Source organism: Biomphalaria glabrata, chromosome 2 (genome assembly GCF_947242115.1).
Source record: "Biomphalaria glabrata chromosome 2, xgBioGlab47.1, whole genome shotgun sequence".
NCBI lineage: Eukaryota > Metazoa > Mollusca > Gastropoda > Planorbidae > Biomphalaria > Biomphalaria glabrata.
The window spans coordinates 307,359-321,492 of record NC_074712.1 but is presented as its reverse complement, the minus strand read 5'-3'; the positions used below and the strand labels follow the sequence as shown (position 1 = coordinate 321,492).

The window sequence follows — 14,134 nt, the reverse complement described above, 5'->3', positions numbered from 1 at the left end:
CAAAATATTTTTTATTCCTCAGAATCATGAATCTCAGCTGACAGCCAAAGAAGAAGAACTGCAAAGAGTGAACATGACTCTTCAGGTGAATTTCTGGAGTGAATGATCCTAAAAAAAAGTCTATGTCAGTAGTTTTTAAACACAGAAAAAACAAGAAAAATAAGTATGAAAACAAATACAAAATATTTTCCTCTAAAGCTTTGAATAGTTAACTTGAAAGAAAGGGTACCTTAAGGAACAATGTTTGTCTAGATCAGGAGTGGGCAACATTTTTTCATCCAGGGCCGCATTTAAAAAAAAATTGGGGATGGGGTTCCGCACTTATACATATGTATATATGTGTACTTACAACTTAGAAAAAAATGATAACTAACTATGTATATCTTTTAATTCTTATATGTACTGTAATATACATTTACTTTAATTTTTTACACTCAGTATTGAAAAGTTACAACAAGAGTTGTAAATTAAATTAATTTTACTAACAATCTCTTCATAGTGGCCTCCAACATTATAACATTTCACCACAATGGCTTTGTCTGAACGAAATGCGGGAAAATATGCAGGTTGCAACTGGGTTTGTGAAGTCATGTGAAACACTGTAATCATCCTTAATCTTCGGAATCGAAGACATTAATATTATAGTTGTTGTCAATATGAAGTATTTAACTGTTTACATTTGTGCATAATGTTCCTGAACTGTGGAACTAGCTTACTGGTTGTTATCCTCTTGACTACTTACACTTGTTTATTTTCAATCATATTTTCAAAGATGTATGTGGACCCTAATAATGGGAAACTTTAACAGCAATGTTTTTTAAGTTTGGAAATGCAGTTTCTAGAAAAGACCCATAAAACTCCTGTGGAAGAACTTACTTGAACTTCTCTTTCAGGTCATTATTTGCTTGGAGGTGTGTCCTCTAGAGTGGAATCAGCTAATTGGTGAACTGATGATATTGAAAACTGTTTCTTAGTTCTTGACTTCTTAAAATTTGCTTTCAAATTCCACAATCAAAGAATAAGTCTTGTACTTTTCAACCCTTTTGCTAGAAATAGTTTCACATTTCAGCAAATGTCAAAACCTGTCTTTACTTGCTTGCCTGGAGAAATGGGATGACTTTGTTTGAAAAGATTTAACATGCACATACATTTCATGTGCAAATAACCAGTTGCCGCTGCGACATTGTTGATGGCAAACATAAAGGCTATCTTTCACTCTTCCTTAGAAATATTAGTTACAAAGTCACAGGAACAAAACAATTTCTTCCTTGAGATCTCAAGTTTTTCTCATTACCTTGAACATGCTAAGCTAGCGGATAACACTGTAGTACTGAACATGGGAATGATAGGTTTCCAAATATCCAAGTAGTTCTCTGAACTGCCTGTGATCAAGACCCCTAGCTCTGATAACTTTGAGCTCTGGGATAATTGGGTCAATAACATGTCTAATATTCAATGCAGCTTTGCACAAACTTTCCAGTGTAGAGGTCAGAGTTTATGGTTGGGATATTGTTCTTTATTTTATTAGGAAAGCTTTGTGCGTGTTTTTCTCAGTCAAAGCTCGGACACCATGTTGTTAAACTCGCCATCTTGTTCCATGCCAACCCAACACTTTCAACTAGTTCTTTATAGTACTGAATACAAAAATGGCCTGAGTTTGTGTCTTTGACTAAATGTTTTGACATATTACCAATTACAAAAATCCTCCTTTACTTTAAACTTATTAGAATGGCATATAAAGAAATGTTTCTTTAGCGTCTTCGTCATAAGAATCAGAAGTTTCAATAATTTAAATAGATTTTTAAAATCATTATATTTTTACACATTATGTGGACATATATAATGTTTTTGGGTGTCAGCAGGCGGCATAAAATGCTCCGGTGGGCTGCATGTGGCCTGCTGGCCATAATTTGCCCACCCCTGGTCTAGATGGAAGGGCAAATTTTTAAAATACTTTAATGAGGGGAGTGGATGTACAATAAACCTTATTTAAAAAATTATAATTGGTTAAAAAAAACCTTTCATTTTGATTTCTAGAAATTTGAAAAAGACAACAAAGTTTTACAAGCTATGTTGAAGCACACAGAAGGTAAGACTGCCCTATTACTAACAAATATTTGATTGTAACTTTCAGAAATAAATTTGCTTAGTTGTTTGACATTGCATTCTGATAATAGGAAATTTCTAGCTCAGGTTCTCATGATAGTCCCTTGCCATTAACAATGTCAGAAGGTTATTACTTTGGTTTGTAAATAGATGTATGTGGTATTTGTTATGCTTGCTCATGAAAAGTAAATTATATAAGTAAAAAAGTCAAAAGGACCAGGTAGCCCATCCATACCTAGTTGTCATTGTAGGCAGTAGGCTTTTTTGAGGGGAAAACTATCTGAAAAACCTAGGAAAGGGAAGTCACATTATTTTTCTTGTATGAATTAAACACTTTAAAAGTTCAAAAGAAAATACAATTTATGACACTTGTACTTGTATAGTTGTATAAGGATGGCTGCCTGGTTGTGAGGTTTGCGCGCTAGACTGTCGTTCGGATTTATCGATGGTCGAGGGTTCAAATCCTGCCCGCTCCCATCCCCCGTCGTCCTGCGGGAGGTTTGGACTAAGAAGTAAACTATCTTCAACTCTGAAGGAACATCCGAAACATGTAAAACAAACATTTATAGTCTTATTAAATGAGCATCACTAAACAAGATAGATAATTTTGACCCACTACAACTATGTGAGATCATCTCAAAATGGACAAATTCTGTCAAGGAAAAAACTGAACATGACAAAAACATAAACAAATGCATTAATGGCTCTAACCTATTAGCTTTGCTACTTTATTTCAATTCTTTTTTAGTATCATGACTTTTTTTTTTTATTTAATACATTGAAACAAGAAAACTGCAAAATAATAAAGCATGCTATCAAAAGAACAGCAGAAGAGGTAGTTGGATTTAAACAAAAGAACGAGAAAATAGGGTGGTATGATGATGAATGCAGACAAACTATAGAAGAGAAGAACAATGCCCGAATGATAATGCTACAGAGAGAAACCAGGAACACTAGACAGCAATACAATGAAGCAAGAAGAAGGGCCACAAAAGTTGTAAGAAAGAAAAAACGGGAATGGGAAAAGTCCAAGATTACTCAAATTGAGGAACTAGCAAAGGAGGGAGACATGAGAGGAATGTATATGAAAATTAAAGATGAAAAGAACGGATTTCAAGCTAGATCACACATGTGTGAGAACAAAGATGGTCAGCTTATTACAGAAAACAGCAGGGTCATTGAGAGATGGGCTGAATACTTTGAGGAGATCCTAAATACCACTGAAGATGGAGACAATGGAGAATATGAACTGCCGCATGGGGGACCAGATCCCTTAGTGAACCCTCCAACACTCATTGAAACATCAGAAATAATTAGGACCATGAAGAATCACAAAGCACCAGGAGAGGACCAAATCACAGCAGAACTAATTAAATATGGAGGGAAAGACTTACATTCCCAAATACACAGACTAATATCAAGAATTTGGGAAGAAGAAGTAATACCAACAGAATGGGAAACGGCTCTTATAACCCCAATACACAAAAAAGGATCCAAGTTAAAGTGCTGTAATTACAGAGGAATCTCTCTACTAAATGTGACTTATAAGATACTGTCTAGGCTTATAACTAAGAGACTTGGAAAATATTCAGAAGAAATCTTAGGTGACTACCAATGTGGTTTCAGACCCAACAAATCCACAACCGACCACATCTTCACACTAAGATGTATACTAGAAAAATGCCATGAATACAACATACCAATCCACCAACTCTTTATAGACTATAAAATGGCTTATGACAGTATCAGAAGGAAATACCTATATGACACACTACAGGATTTTGGAATACCCAATAAGCTGACAAGACTTATACATATGACATTAAACAACTCAAAAAGCAAAGTCATAATACAAGGAGAACACTCACGGGAATTTAGGATTAAACGAGGATTAAGACAAGGAGACGCACTTTCCTGCATGCTTTTCAATTTAACACTGGAGAGAGTTATAAGAAATATAAACATAAACACAAGGGGAACTATTACTAACTACTTCAGGAGAGAAAACATGGGTCCACAACCAACAGGGACGATATACAGCCAACCTCTACAATACCTTGCTTATGCCGATGACATTGCCTTATTGGGTAAAGAAACCTCTGACATCGCTAGAGCCTTCATACAACTAGAAGAAGCATCTCGACCAGCAGGACTTGAGGTCAATGACAGTAAAACCAAGTACATCACAATGACAAGAGACAATCAAACAGAGGGTCAAAATATCCAAATCAAAGACCACGAATTTGAAAACGTCCAAACTTTCAAATATCTAGGAAGTACTATTAATTTCAAAATGACCTACTAACAGAAATAAAAGAAAGAATAGCAGCAGGCAACAGGGCATTTTATAGCACCCACCATCTACTTAAGAGCAAAATGATTTCAAGTAAAACCAAGAAAATAATATACAAAACTATAATAAGACCAGCAGCAATGTATGGAAGTGAGACCTGGACACTGACAAAGACATCAGAAAATTTGCTTAACACTTGGGAAAGAAAAATCCTTAGGAAAATCTATGGTGCCATACAGGATGAAACAGGGTGGAGGACACGCACTAACCATGAGTTATATCAATTATATGAAGACCCACCAATAGTGAACGAAATAAAAAAGAACAGACTACGTTGGGCAGGTCACCTTGAAAGAATGTCAGACAACAGAGGGGCGAAAATCGTATACAGGCAAAAACCAAAAGGCAGGCGACCCAAAGGCAGACCCCGAATGCGATGGATAGATGACGTGGAAGCAGATCTGAAGCAGCTTGGGGTTAGGGCGTGGAGACGAAAGGCCCAGGAGAGATCTGAATGGAAGGATGTGCTAAAGCAGGCCAGAGCCCTCCATGGGCTGTAGCGCCACTGGGATGGATGGATGGATGAATGAAATAAAAAAGCTTCTTCTGTGTTTATTTATTTAGCTCTGTAGTTTGTAAGGTCATTGGTCTTTACCAAATTCAAATGATCAAGCTAGAATAATTGTATAATTTTGACTTTTCTGGAGTAAAATTATTCTAATTTTTTTGTGTTCAATAGTTTGTGAGCAGAAAGCTCCTGAAGTGCCAAATTTTCAAGTTATTAAGAAAATTGAATTAGCCTATAGCCGCAAGATGGAAGAGTTCGAGAGGTCAATCTTTGGCAAAGATGTAAGTATCAAAGATACTGTCTAACTGTTCAAATAATAACTCAGCTACTTTTTCTGATTGAAAATAAAACATGTATAGTTGAGGAAACTGTAACATTAAAAAAAAATTCCTATGCCTTTTTTTTTTTTTTTACAAACCCTGCCTTTTTCTTAATTAATACAATGATTCTTCACCAATTTAAGGACTCAGCATTGATTATGTTTAATTTTACTTGTTTAGATTGTAATCTGTTTTTATGAGTCAAGTTTACTTAACCCTTTTACTGATATGTTATTCTTGCAAGGTTTAAGAAATTCTAATTTATCATTCTTTTAATGGTCATTGTATTTCCTTTGAACACTTGTAACTGAATATCTCAGCTACACCACCTTGTGATCAATATCATTTAAATATTGCATGCAATTATTGTAACTATACATGTTTTATTTTCAATCAGAAAAAGTAGCTGAGTTATTATTTGAAGTAGCAAAATTAAAAGAGGAACTTCACCTTGCCAGGGAAACACATGCATCTGTTTTAAAAGACAGGAATGTAAGTATATTTTGTATTTTGCATTGTTTTCCCCCTTCACTTTACAATTGATTCATCAAGCAAACTAGGGATTACTAAGACACTCCCTTCTCCTATATTAAGCCTTTTTTTTTTCTTTACAATGCCATCTGTTCATTTAAGAAACTGGTGAATTCTGGGACTCACCTTTGATTATGTTGATCCCCTCACAGCTTAAATTCAATGACACACCCTTAAATCTTAACAAATGCATCATGCCCAACCAGTTGAGAAGGAGACTTTTTATAATAATATAATAATAATAATAATAATCTTTATTATCCGTAAGGAAATTTGTCTTACAATTTGTGCATTACACCAAACAAAAAACATTATAACTATAGTATCACAAGCCTTAACATTAGGCTCTACTCAACAAAATCTACTTTGACTCATTCCTTTCTGTCTTTTCAATTTTTGTCCTTACATTTTAGTGCTGTTCTGTGGAATCTTTTCAAACTTCATTGAAACATTGAGAACATGCACACAATTCAAACACTTCCCACTCTTGATGGCTAGCCATGCAGCTTTTGCCATTCAGCTGAACATCACGTTTATAAGTAGAAAAACTCCTGCTCATGAAAACAATAGATTGAATAGATTTTAAAGACATTTTGTAACTTGTATTAATTTCCTCAAGTCAATGATGCTAATTAAAACACTATTTTTAAGGTATTAATAATCTTTTACTTTTTTCTAATGATTCATTTTAACACAGGGATGTCTACCTTGTCTAATTGTCATTAGATGGTCACAATGTTGACTTACTTGACTTATTCCTTTTGACTCCCAGAAGGGCATAGGGCTTTAACAGTACCACTCCATGGGTGTCTGTTCTGGGCAACTCCCTTCAGTTGAGTCTATGTTGCTTCTTGGATGGCTGCCAGATCGTGTGCTTTGTGCTCTGGACTGTCGTTAGATGGTCATGATTGTCACAGTCTCAGTTGACATTGCCTGATTTAATGTTCACGTCATGTTAAGAGGTTAAAAGACACGTGGAATTCCTGATGTAGAAAACAGGAAAAGTAAAAAGTATGTTACAGGCTTGGAAACATGAGTTGCATTGCTCAGTCCATACCACATTTGTTACTGATTGTCCTGATGGAAAGTTAAATTTGAATTTGGCCATGTTAGCACTATTGATAAGGGTTAGGATCATTGAATGTGTTTGTTCTCGTACTCAAAATTACTGAAAGGATATAGACTATATACATTCTATATATTTTTAACATTTTTGCATAGTATCTTTTTAATGCTTAGAACATGATCATTGCTCTAAGGTTTTTTTTTGTGTGGAAATGTAGGGGGAGGGGTATATGGGTTAAGGTTTTCTGTGCTGATTTAGGCGGTCAGCAAACAACTTAGTTGGGTTTCGAACTGAAGCCTCCTTGTAGCCAAGTAGTTTATGCCACTGACTTGTAAGAACATATTCTTCTTGTTTTCATATCAACACAATTATTTTACACTTTATTGTTATTTATCTTTTTTTTTTAGTGCAATAAAATGGGTGCTGAATTTCAGAGTGCTGTGCCTATGCAAGGAGGTGCTATTGGTGAGCCTGGAGAGAGAAAGTCATCTTCAGAAAAAAATGGCTCGGTTAGAGGTAATTATGCCCAGAATAGTAATGCTTTACACTTTATATATTTATATTTCACTACACACACAGATTATATCACCCAATTATATCACCAAACATGGACAACAAAGATTAAGACTACCAAAACAATGTCCTTATTATGCATTACAAAAAATATTGTCAATGTACTATGCTCTCATCTGTAATATTTTAATTTTCAATATCTGCCTTGTTTTGTAATCTGAACATTAAAAATAAACTTAATACGCCCTTAAAAGTACAATCATTGGCATTTAACACAAACCATACTTGGATACTTATTTGAGGAAAACATTAAGAAAATTATAAAGATTTTAAAGATAAACACCCTCTGGGTCACAATTTTAACATTTACTATCACATGGACAATTATAAAGACACTGATCACAAAAACAGAATCAAACACTCTTTGTGTTTCCATAGCAAATTATTGAATGAAATCCAACTTTAGATTTTAACTCCTAGCACTGTGTTGAAGTGAACTGGGCAATGAATGTATAAAATGTATTTATTTGTTACAGTTTAGTAGCTATTAGTATAGATAAAGTAGTAAGTACATAGATCTTCATTAAAAATATTTAAGTATTTTTTTGATTCTATTTTACGGTTACATTTTTCAGGAAGAACTCTAATAAAAGAAACAAAAATGCCAGAAATAAATGAACAATCTTGGAGAAGTAAAAAAAAGTGAATGAACTAATAACATCCTTTTAAAGAGTCACTGTTTTTGTAAAAGCAGTATAAAGTTGTTTTTTTTTATACCAATCAATGGTTATAATTCAAATGAAAGCCACTTCATTCTTCTTAAAAAATCCAGTACAAGAGATACAGTACTTGTAAGCATGTCAATGATTGGTTGAATCCTACCAGTATTTGAATAAACATATATTTTAGTTTGAAGCCCAAGATTGGCATTGACTCTAGACAAATTGTGTTTATACACAGTTTGACTGTAAAAGAAATATGTCAAGATATTTTTGTTAAGATTTTTCTTAAGTTCAAGCTACTACACTCTTTTAGTCAATAAGTTCTACAATGGAATTTAAAAAGATGTTTATGGAAATTGTCTTTCATTTCACTAGCCATTTGTTTCTCATAAAAATTCTGGAATTGAAAATGTCTGTTACATGTGCTTCTATATCTAATATTTATGAATATATATATATATATAGAATATCCTCTGCTTAAAAGTATGCTTTATTGGAATATGTTTCATGTCAATACTTGTAATAAAATGAACAAGAGGTGTTTCACTCAAGTAGTTTAAGTTTTCATAAGTTATGAACTAGAGGCCTTAAATAAAATTGACTACTTTTGGATAAATTTGTCATCTCTGTTGATGTACAAATAATGTAACTAGGCCTCAAGGTTTCCTAAATTGAGCAAAGAGAAAGAGCATCCACATTTATCTTTTTCTAGAAAGAACAAAAATAAAGCTCAAATATTTCTCCTATTTTGACACAAATTAAGAAAAATAATATAACCATTTTTGTAGGAGCTCGCAAGGTTGAATTTAAAGGTAGGCTATTTAGGCATGGTTGTATTTTACACAACTACAACTGTATTAATACATAAATAAGCTGTCCTATTGTAAATATGTACTGTACATAAAGAATTAGTTATTAGAAATAGCTATTTGATCTTCATGTATTGTCTTGAATCCTTTTTTTTTTTTTTTTTGTTGGTGTTTTGATTTTTCTGAATAACTTATATGTTAAACTACTTGTATAATGTGTTTGTAAATATTCATATCAGATAATTTCTATTGCTGTTTATTATGACAGTCTTAAGTTTAAGGAAGTTGGAAGTTTTGTTTATGTATCAACACAGACCATGAGCTCTATTATAACTGTCTGTCTGGTCTTTCAGTTTTTCTTTGGGTCATCTTTGTTTCATTGTGGCAGTCTGTATTTATATTTAGTGTATTCTTGCCATTTTATGCCCATAATTGAACCCAGACTCCTTTGGTTCAATCCTTCTAGCACCCTTAAATGCTTTGCATGTAGCTGCCAAATCTGAGAGCCATAATGAAGTGCTTCGAGGCCACTGCCTGGTAGATATGTAACTATTTATCTATCACGTAATTGCAGAAGTTTGGGCCCTCTGAGTCCACCCAGCTCTAAAGGGTACCTGGCATTAGTTGAGGAAAAGTAAAGGCGGTTGGTCATTGTGCTGGCTACATGATACCCTCGTTAACTGTAGGCCACAGAATCAGATGACCTTTACATCATCTGCCCTATAGACCACAAGGTCTGAAAGGGGAACTTTACTTACTTACTTAATTGCAGAAGTTTGTACATAAAAACATTCCGTACTCAAGTTTAACTGCCATTAGTTAGAATCAATATCTTAAATAGAATAAGGTGTAATTTTTAACATTAAGCCACAGAAATGTGACCCTACAATGACTATGCTACGAGTAGTAGTTGTTATTTATAATTATAGCAATCAATTTTTTTGTTAAAGGCCCCTAGCACTATTAGATCTTCAAATTAGCTTAGTGATATTGTAATATGTGATTTATATTAGCTGATATTTTATTGCTTTCATGGATTAACAAGAATTGGTTCTGTTACTTTTCATAACATTTGTCATTACACCACAACAGATGCCTTGCTGAACAAAATGTTCTAATGAGTGAAAATAAAGTTATTTGTTTTCTAATCTTGTTTTCAAGTTTCATCAATTTTTCTTTTACTTGGCAGAATTTACAACAGAGTAAGAAGCATCACACAAATTTTATTGGGATATATAAATAGGGTCATCAAGTGGCTTCTATACTTTAAATACCAAACCACACCTTATAGTTCTCTAGTTCTGACTCAGTGTCATGTTGATCTGGTTGCTCTGTTCATCACATTTGACTTTTAGCTCAAGATTTGAAATAATTGGAAAAAAAAAAAAAGCTCAACATTTCTTTAAATTTGTTCAAAATTTAGATTAGACCAATGAAAATGATTATATAATTTCAAGTAAACTTTAAATGTATAAAATATTAATAAGGAGAGATAATATAGACCTAAAGGCTGTGGAATATGCTAAATTTGAAGTAAGTGGGAACTGGGAATAAAGGCAAACAACTGAGCATGATGTATATTCTACAAACGTACTTTTCTTGTTAGTGAAAGTAAACATGAGGATATAACATGTTCTATGTTTTAGATTTGTATTTTCACTCCAAAGAATTTGAAGGAGGGTGCCATTCTATTTTAATAATATAGATCAAGTAAGTGATAAATGCATTATAACTAAGAAAGAAGATAGCGAATAGAGTAGGAGCAAGTACACAGCCCTGCTTTACGCCATTTTCTATTGGAAAGTGATCAGAAAGGGCACCTCTGTGTCACACTGGCTTTCAGATAAGATCTAGTCCACTAAAGAGTGGGTTAGTCGGTCGAGCAACACTCGAGCAAAGATCTTTCCTGCTACTCACAGAAGTGTAATGCCTCGATAGTTTTAAGGTTTGAGCAGATAGACTTGTCACCCTTTTTTGTATAGGGATATGATTACGGAGTCTCGAAGTTCAGGTAGGACCACGCACTTCTCCCAGCGTAGAGCGAACAAGTCTGTTAGTCTCTCGGTTAGGGCGACACCACCCATTTTAAATATTTCAGCGTCCATCAGAGCCAGGTCCCTTGTGTTTTTTTTTAGTTTAGATATTGCTGTCTCAATTTCCTCAGATGTCGGTAGGTCGTCGAGCTCCTCTCTCATAGTTTTCTGGGGGACATTTGCAAGCGATTCTTTCGATAATGATGGTGTCAGGTTTAGGATTTATTTGCGTTTTTAACTAGCTGTATACTGTTAAGGTCCCGGGGTTCAACCTGACAAGAACATCACTCACACACAGTCGTACATACAGTAAACAACTAGGTGAATAGTTTAAATAACAACACAAATAAATGAATTTAATTGTATGAAACATATATGTGTATGTACAATGAGGATGACAAATAGACAGTATATATATTAGATATATATATATATATATATATATATATATATATATATATATATATATATATAATAGGTATATATAAAGATATTATACAATAATTAATTTAAGCACCTTTGCTACGGCTATTAACTTGTCACCCTGGCTTTATGGTCCACCAGACTCTGACCGACTGGCGTCACACACTGCCAACCTTGGTAATAGTAAAGTTTGACAATGACAATGAAAAAAACTGCAATATGTATTTCTGAGACGGCAAGCGACGCCCACAACTCCAACACTGGCACCCTATAACGAAATAAACACAATACTCTCAACTTCTACACTAAAAATAGAAATAGTGACAACCTCATACAACATACAATAATAGATATCACAAACGAATAACTCACCCTAAACAGGGGTCCCAAAAATCCAACTGAATAATAAGTCCGAGAAACTGGTACAGACAAATAACGTTTTACGAGCCAACACACCGTCCGCTACAACCAAACTAGAGGGTGAACTGCCTCATGACAAAAAAAGACCCATAGATGTCACCGGACTTTCTGACGTAGCAAAACAATTCACAACAAAAAAAATACAAGACACTCTCGCCCCGTACACGTACTACCAGTAGAGGAAATTTAAAAAAAACAGAGTTAGGAGAAAGAAAAAGACACTTGTCTATACTACGCGACAGATGGGTCCATTGAGGCAGCGATTGCACGAAGGCATCTATATCCGGCTTCGTTCTACCGGCAATGTGTTCAATCTTCGACGTCTACTATTCCATACGAAAACAAAGGAGATGGTCATAACGGAGCTTCTCTATGCCGATGATTGCGCCCTGCTAGCTCACAATAAACATGACCTCCAGAACGCGGTAAACGAATTTACATACGCTGCCGCCTAACCCTAACCTCGGGAAAACAGAATTCATGTTCCAGAAGTCGCCCAATAAAACATACTCAGCCCCAAGGATCACCGTAAACGGACAGCCCCTTAATGTGGTAGACCACTTCACATATCTAGGTAGTATAATGTCAAATGACGCCTCACTTTCAAGGGAAGTTGATAACCGTCTCGCCAGGACCAGTAGCGCTTTTGGACGCCTTCAGGCGAGAGTTTGGCGGAACAGATCGCTCCGCCTGCCTACAAAAATTTGTGTCTACCAGTTGGTGGTTCTCTCAACCCTTCTGTATGGCTCTGAGACATGGACACTATATAGGAAACATCTAAGACTTCTTGAGCGCTTCCAACAAAGATGCTTGCGCTCCATCATGGATATACGATGGCAAGACCGCACTACAAACAGCAATGTCCTTGCGAACGCCGGTATGGACAGTATAGAGGGACTTTTTTTGGTGCGACAGTTGCGCTGGGTAGGGCACGTATCCCGTGGGAAGCGTGGTCGAGAGGCTTGGCTTGGCTACCTAGAAGGGGGATCGAGGTTCGACACCCGACTCGGGCAGAGTTGTGTTTACTGAGCGCCTAAAGGCAGCATGGAAAACCAACTCCTAGATACCCCCTCCTCCCACTGGTCCACAAATGAGATTGGACCAAACGCGCTCTGAGCATGTTATAAGCATGAAAGTAGCGCTATATAAAAGCTATAATAATGGGAGACGAACGTATGCCAAAGGCAGTCTTTTTTTTTTTTTTTTGTGAACTAAAAGGTGATCGACGTAACAGAAGCGCCCCACGGAAACAAGTCAAAGACCAGCTTAGGCGTCAACTTTCTTTGGCTGACATAGAAGAGAGTACCTGGTTGCATGCGGCCTCAGAACAAGACAGCTGGAGGTCACTCACGAAGGCCGCGAGATACACATTTGAGACCAAATGAAAATCTGCTCCCTAGGACAAACGCAGACGGCGAAAAGAAAATCTCAATCGACCACCTGCGGACAATGGTTATGCTTACCCTGGATGTGGCAAAATAAGTAGGTCACAGCTGGGACTGCGCAGCCACACGAAATACTGCATTCCTGTATTATATAATTATATAAAATAAGATATAATCTTCGGACTCAAAGACTAGTCTTATTATTATAACAAAGAAAATAACGTGGAGGTCATTTATCTGATATAGCATGTTCAGTTAGTATAGACATATAGATATAAGTACTGTCATAGACTATATATAATCTATGGTACTGTCAGTAAAAAATACTTTTAAAATGTTTCGTATAATCTTTTTTTTTCATTTCAAACATGGGTATTCGTTTCGGATCAACATCAGAGAGAAAAAAAAAAGGGGGTTATTTGACACGGTTTTCGTCTGGGTAGTAATGAGCTCTTCTGTTAAACAAAATAAGATTTTTTCGTTGTTACAATTTTTACATGATTTTTAATTAAATGGGCCTTAGCCTTAGGCATAACTAAGTAAAGTAATTAGATCTAAGTACCTAGATAGCTGATTAGTTTTACCGCTGATTCTATTTTGGCTAAGATCTAAATCTAGACTGACATCTAGATCTATCTAGGATTAGAATCTATTATTATTCTTTATTTTTATTCTTATTATTATCTAGAATCTTAGATGACTGGTTCAGTGGTTGCCGCATCTATAGATTAGACTAGACTAGAAACCATGATAATCATGATACTTACTAATACTTATGTTATATACTTATACTTATACTAGTAATAGTAATACTATGCCATACTATGAGTATGAGTTATGAGTAACTATGGACTAGTCTAGTAGTAAGTAGTAGCAGTCTAGATCGTCTGACTGAAGATCTATTGCTAAGGCGTCTAAGTCTAAATGGTGATTCTAGTAGTAGTA

General features: G+C 35.2%; 1 protein-coding gene across 2 annotated transcripts in view; it reads left to right on the top strand.

Moving 5' to 3' along the window:
- Positions 1-10,059, top strand: part of LOC129924414 (uncharacterized) — a 31,842-nt gene extending 21,783 nt beyond the window's left edge. Inside the window, exons 10-15 of one of the 2 annotated variants that reach the window (XR_008776342.1) lie at positions 23-85; positions 2,038-2,089; positions 5,139-5,248; positions 5,685-5,779; positions 7,292-7,400; positions 8,033-8,065. Coding sequence is in view for 1 of the 2 variants with exons in the window: in XM_056018645.1 (XP_055874620.1) it covers positions 23-85; positions 2,038-2,089; positions 5,139-5,248; positions 7,292-7,400; positions 8,033-8,103 (405 nt within the window). In the remaining variant the exon portion in view is untranslated. Of the gene's footprint in view, positions 1-22; positions 86-2,037; positions 2,090-5,138; positions 5,249-5,684; positions 5,780-7,291; positions 7,401-8,032 lie in introns of both variants that reach the window. The other variant, XM_056018645.1, reaches the window with a different exon arrangement.
- Positions 10,060-14,134: the final 4,075 nt, after the last annotated feature.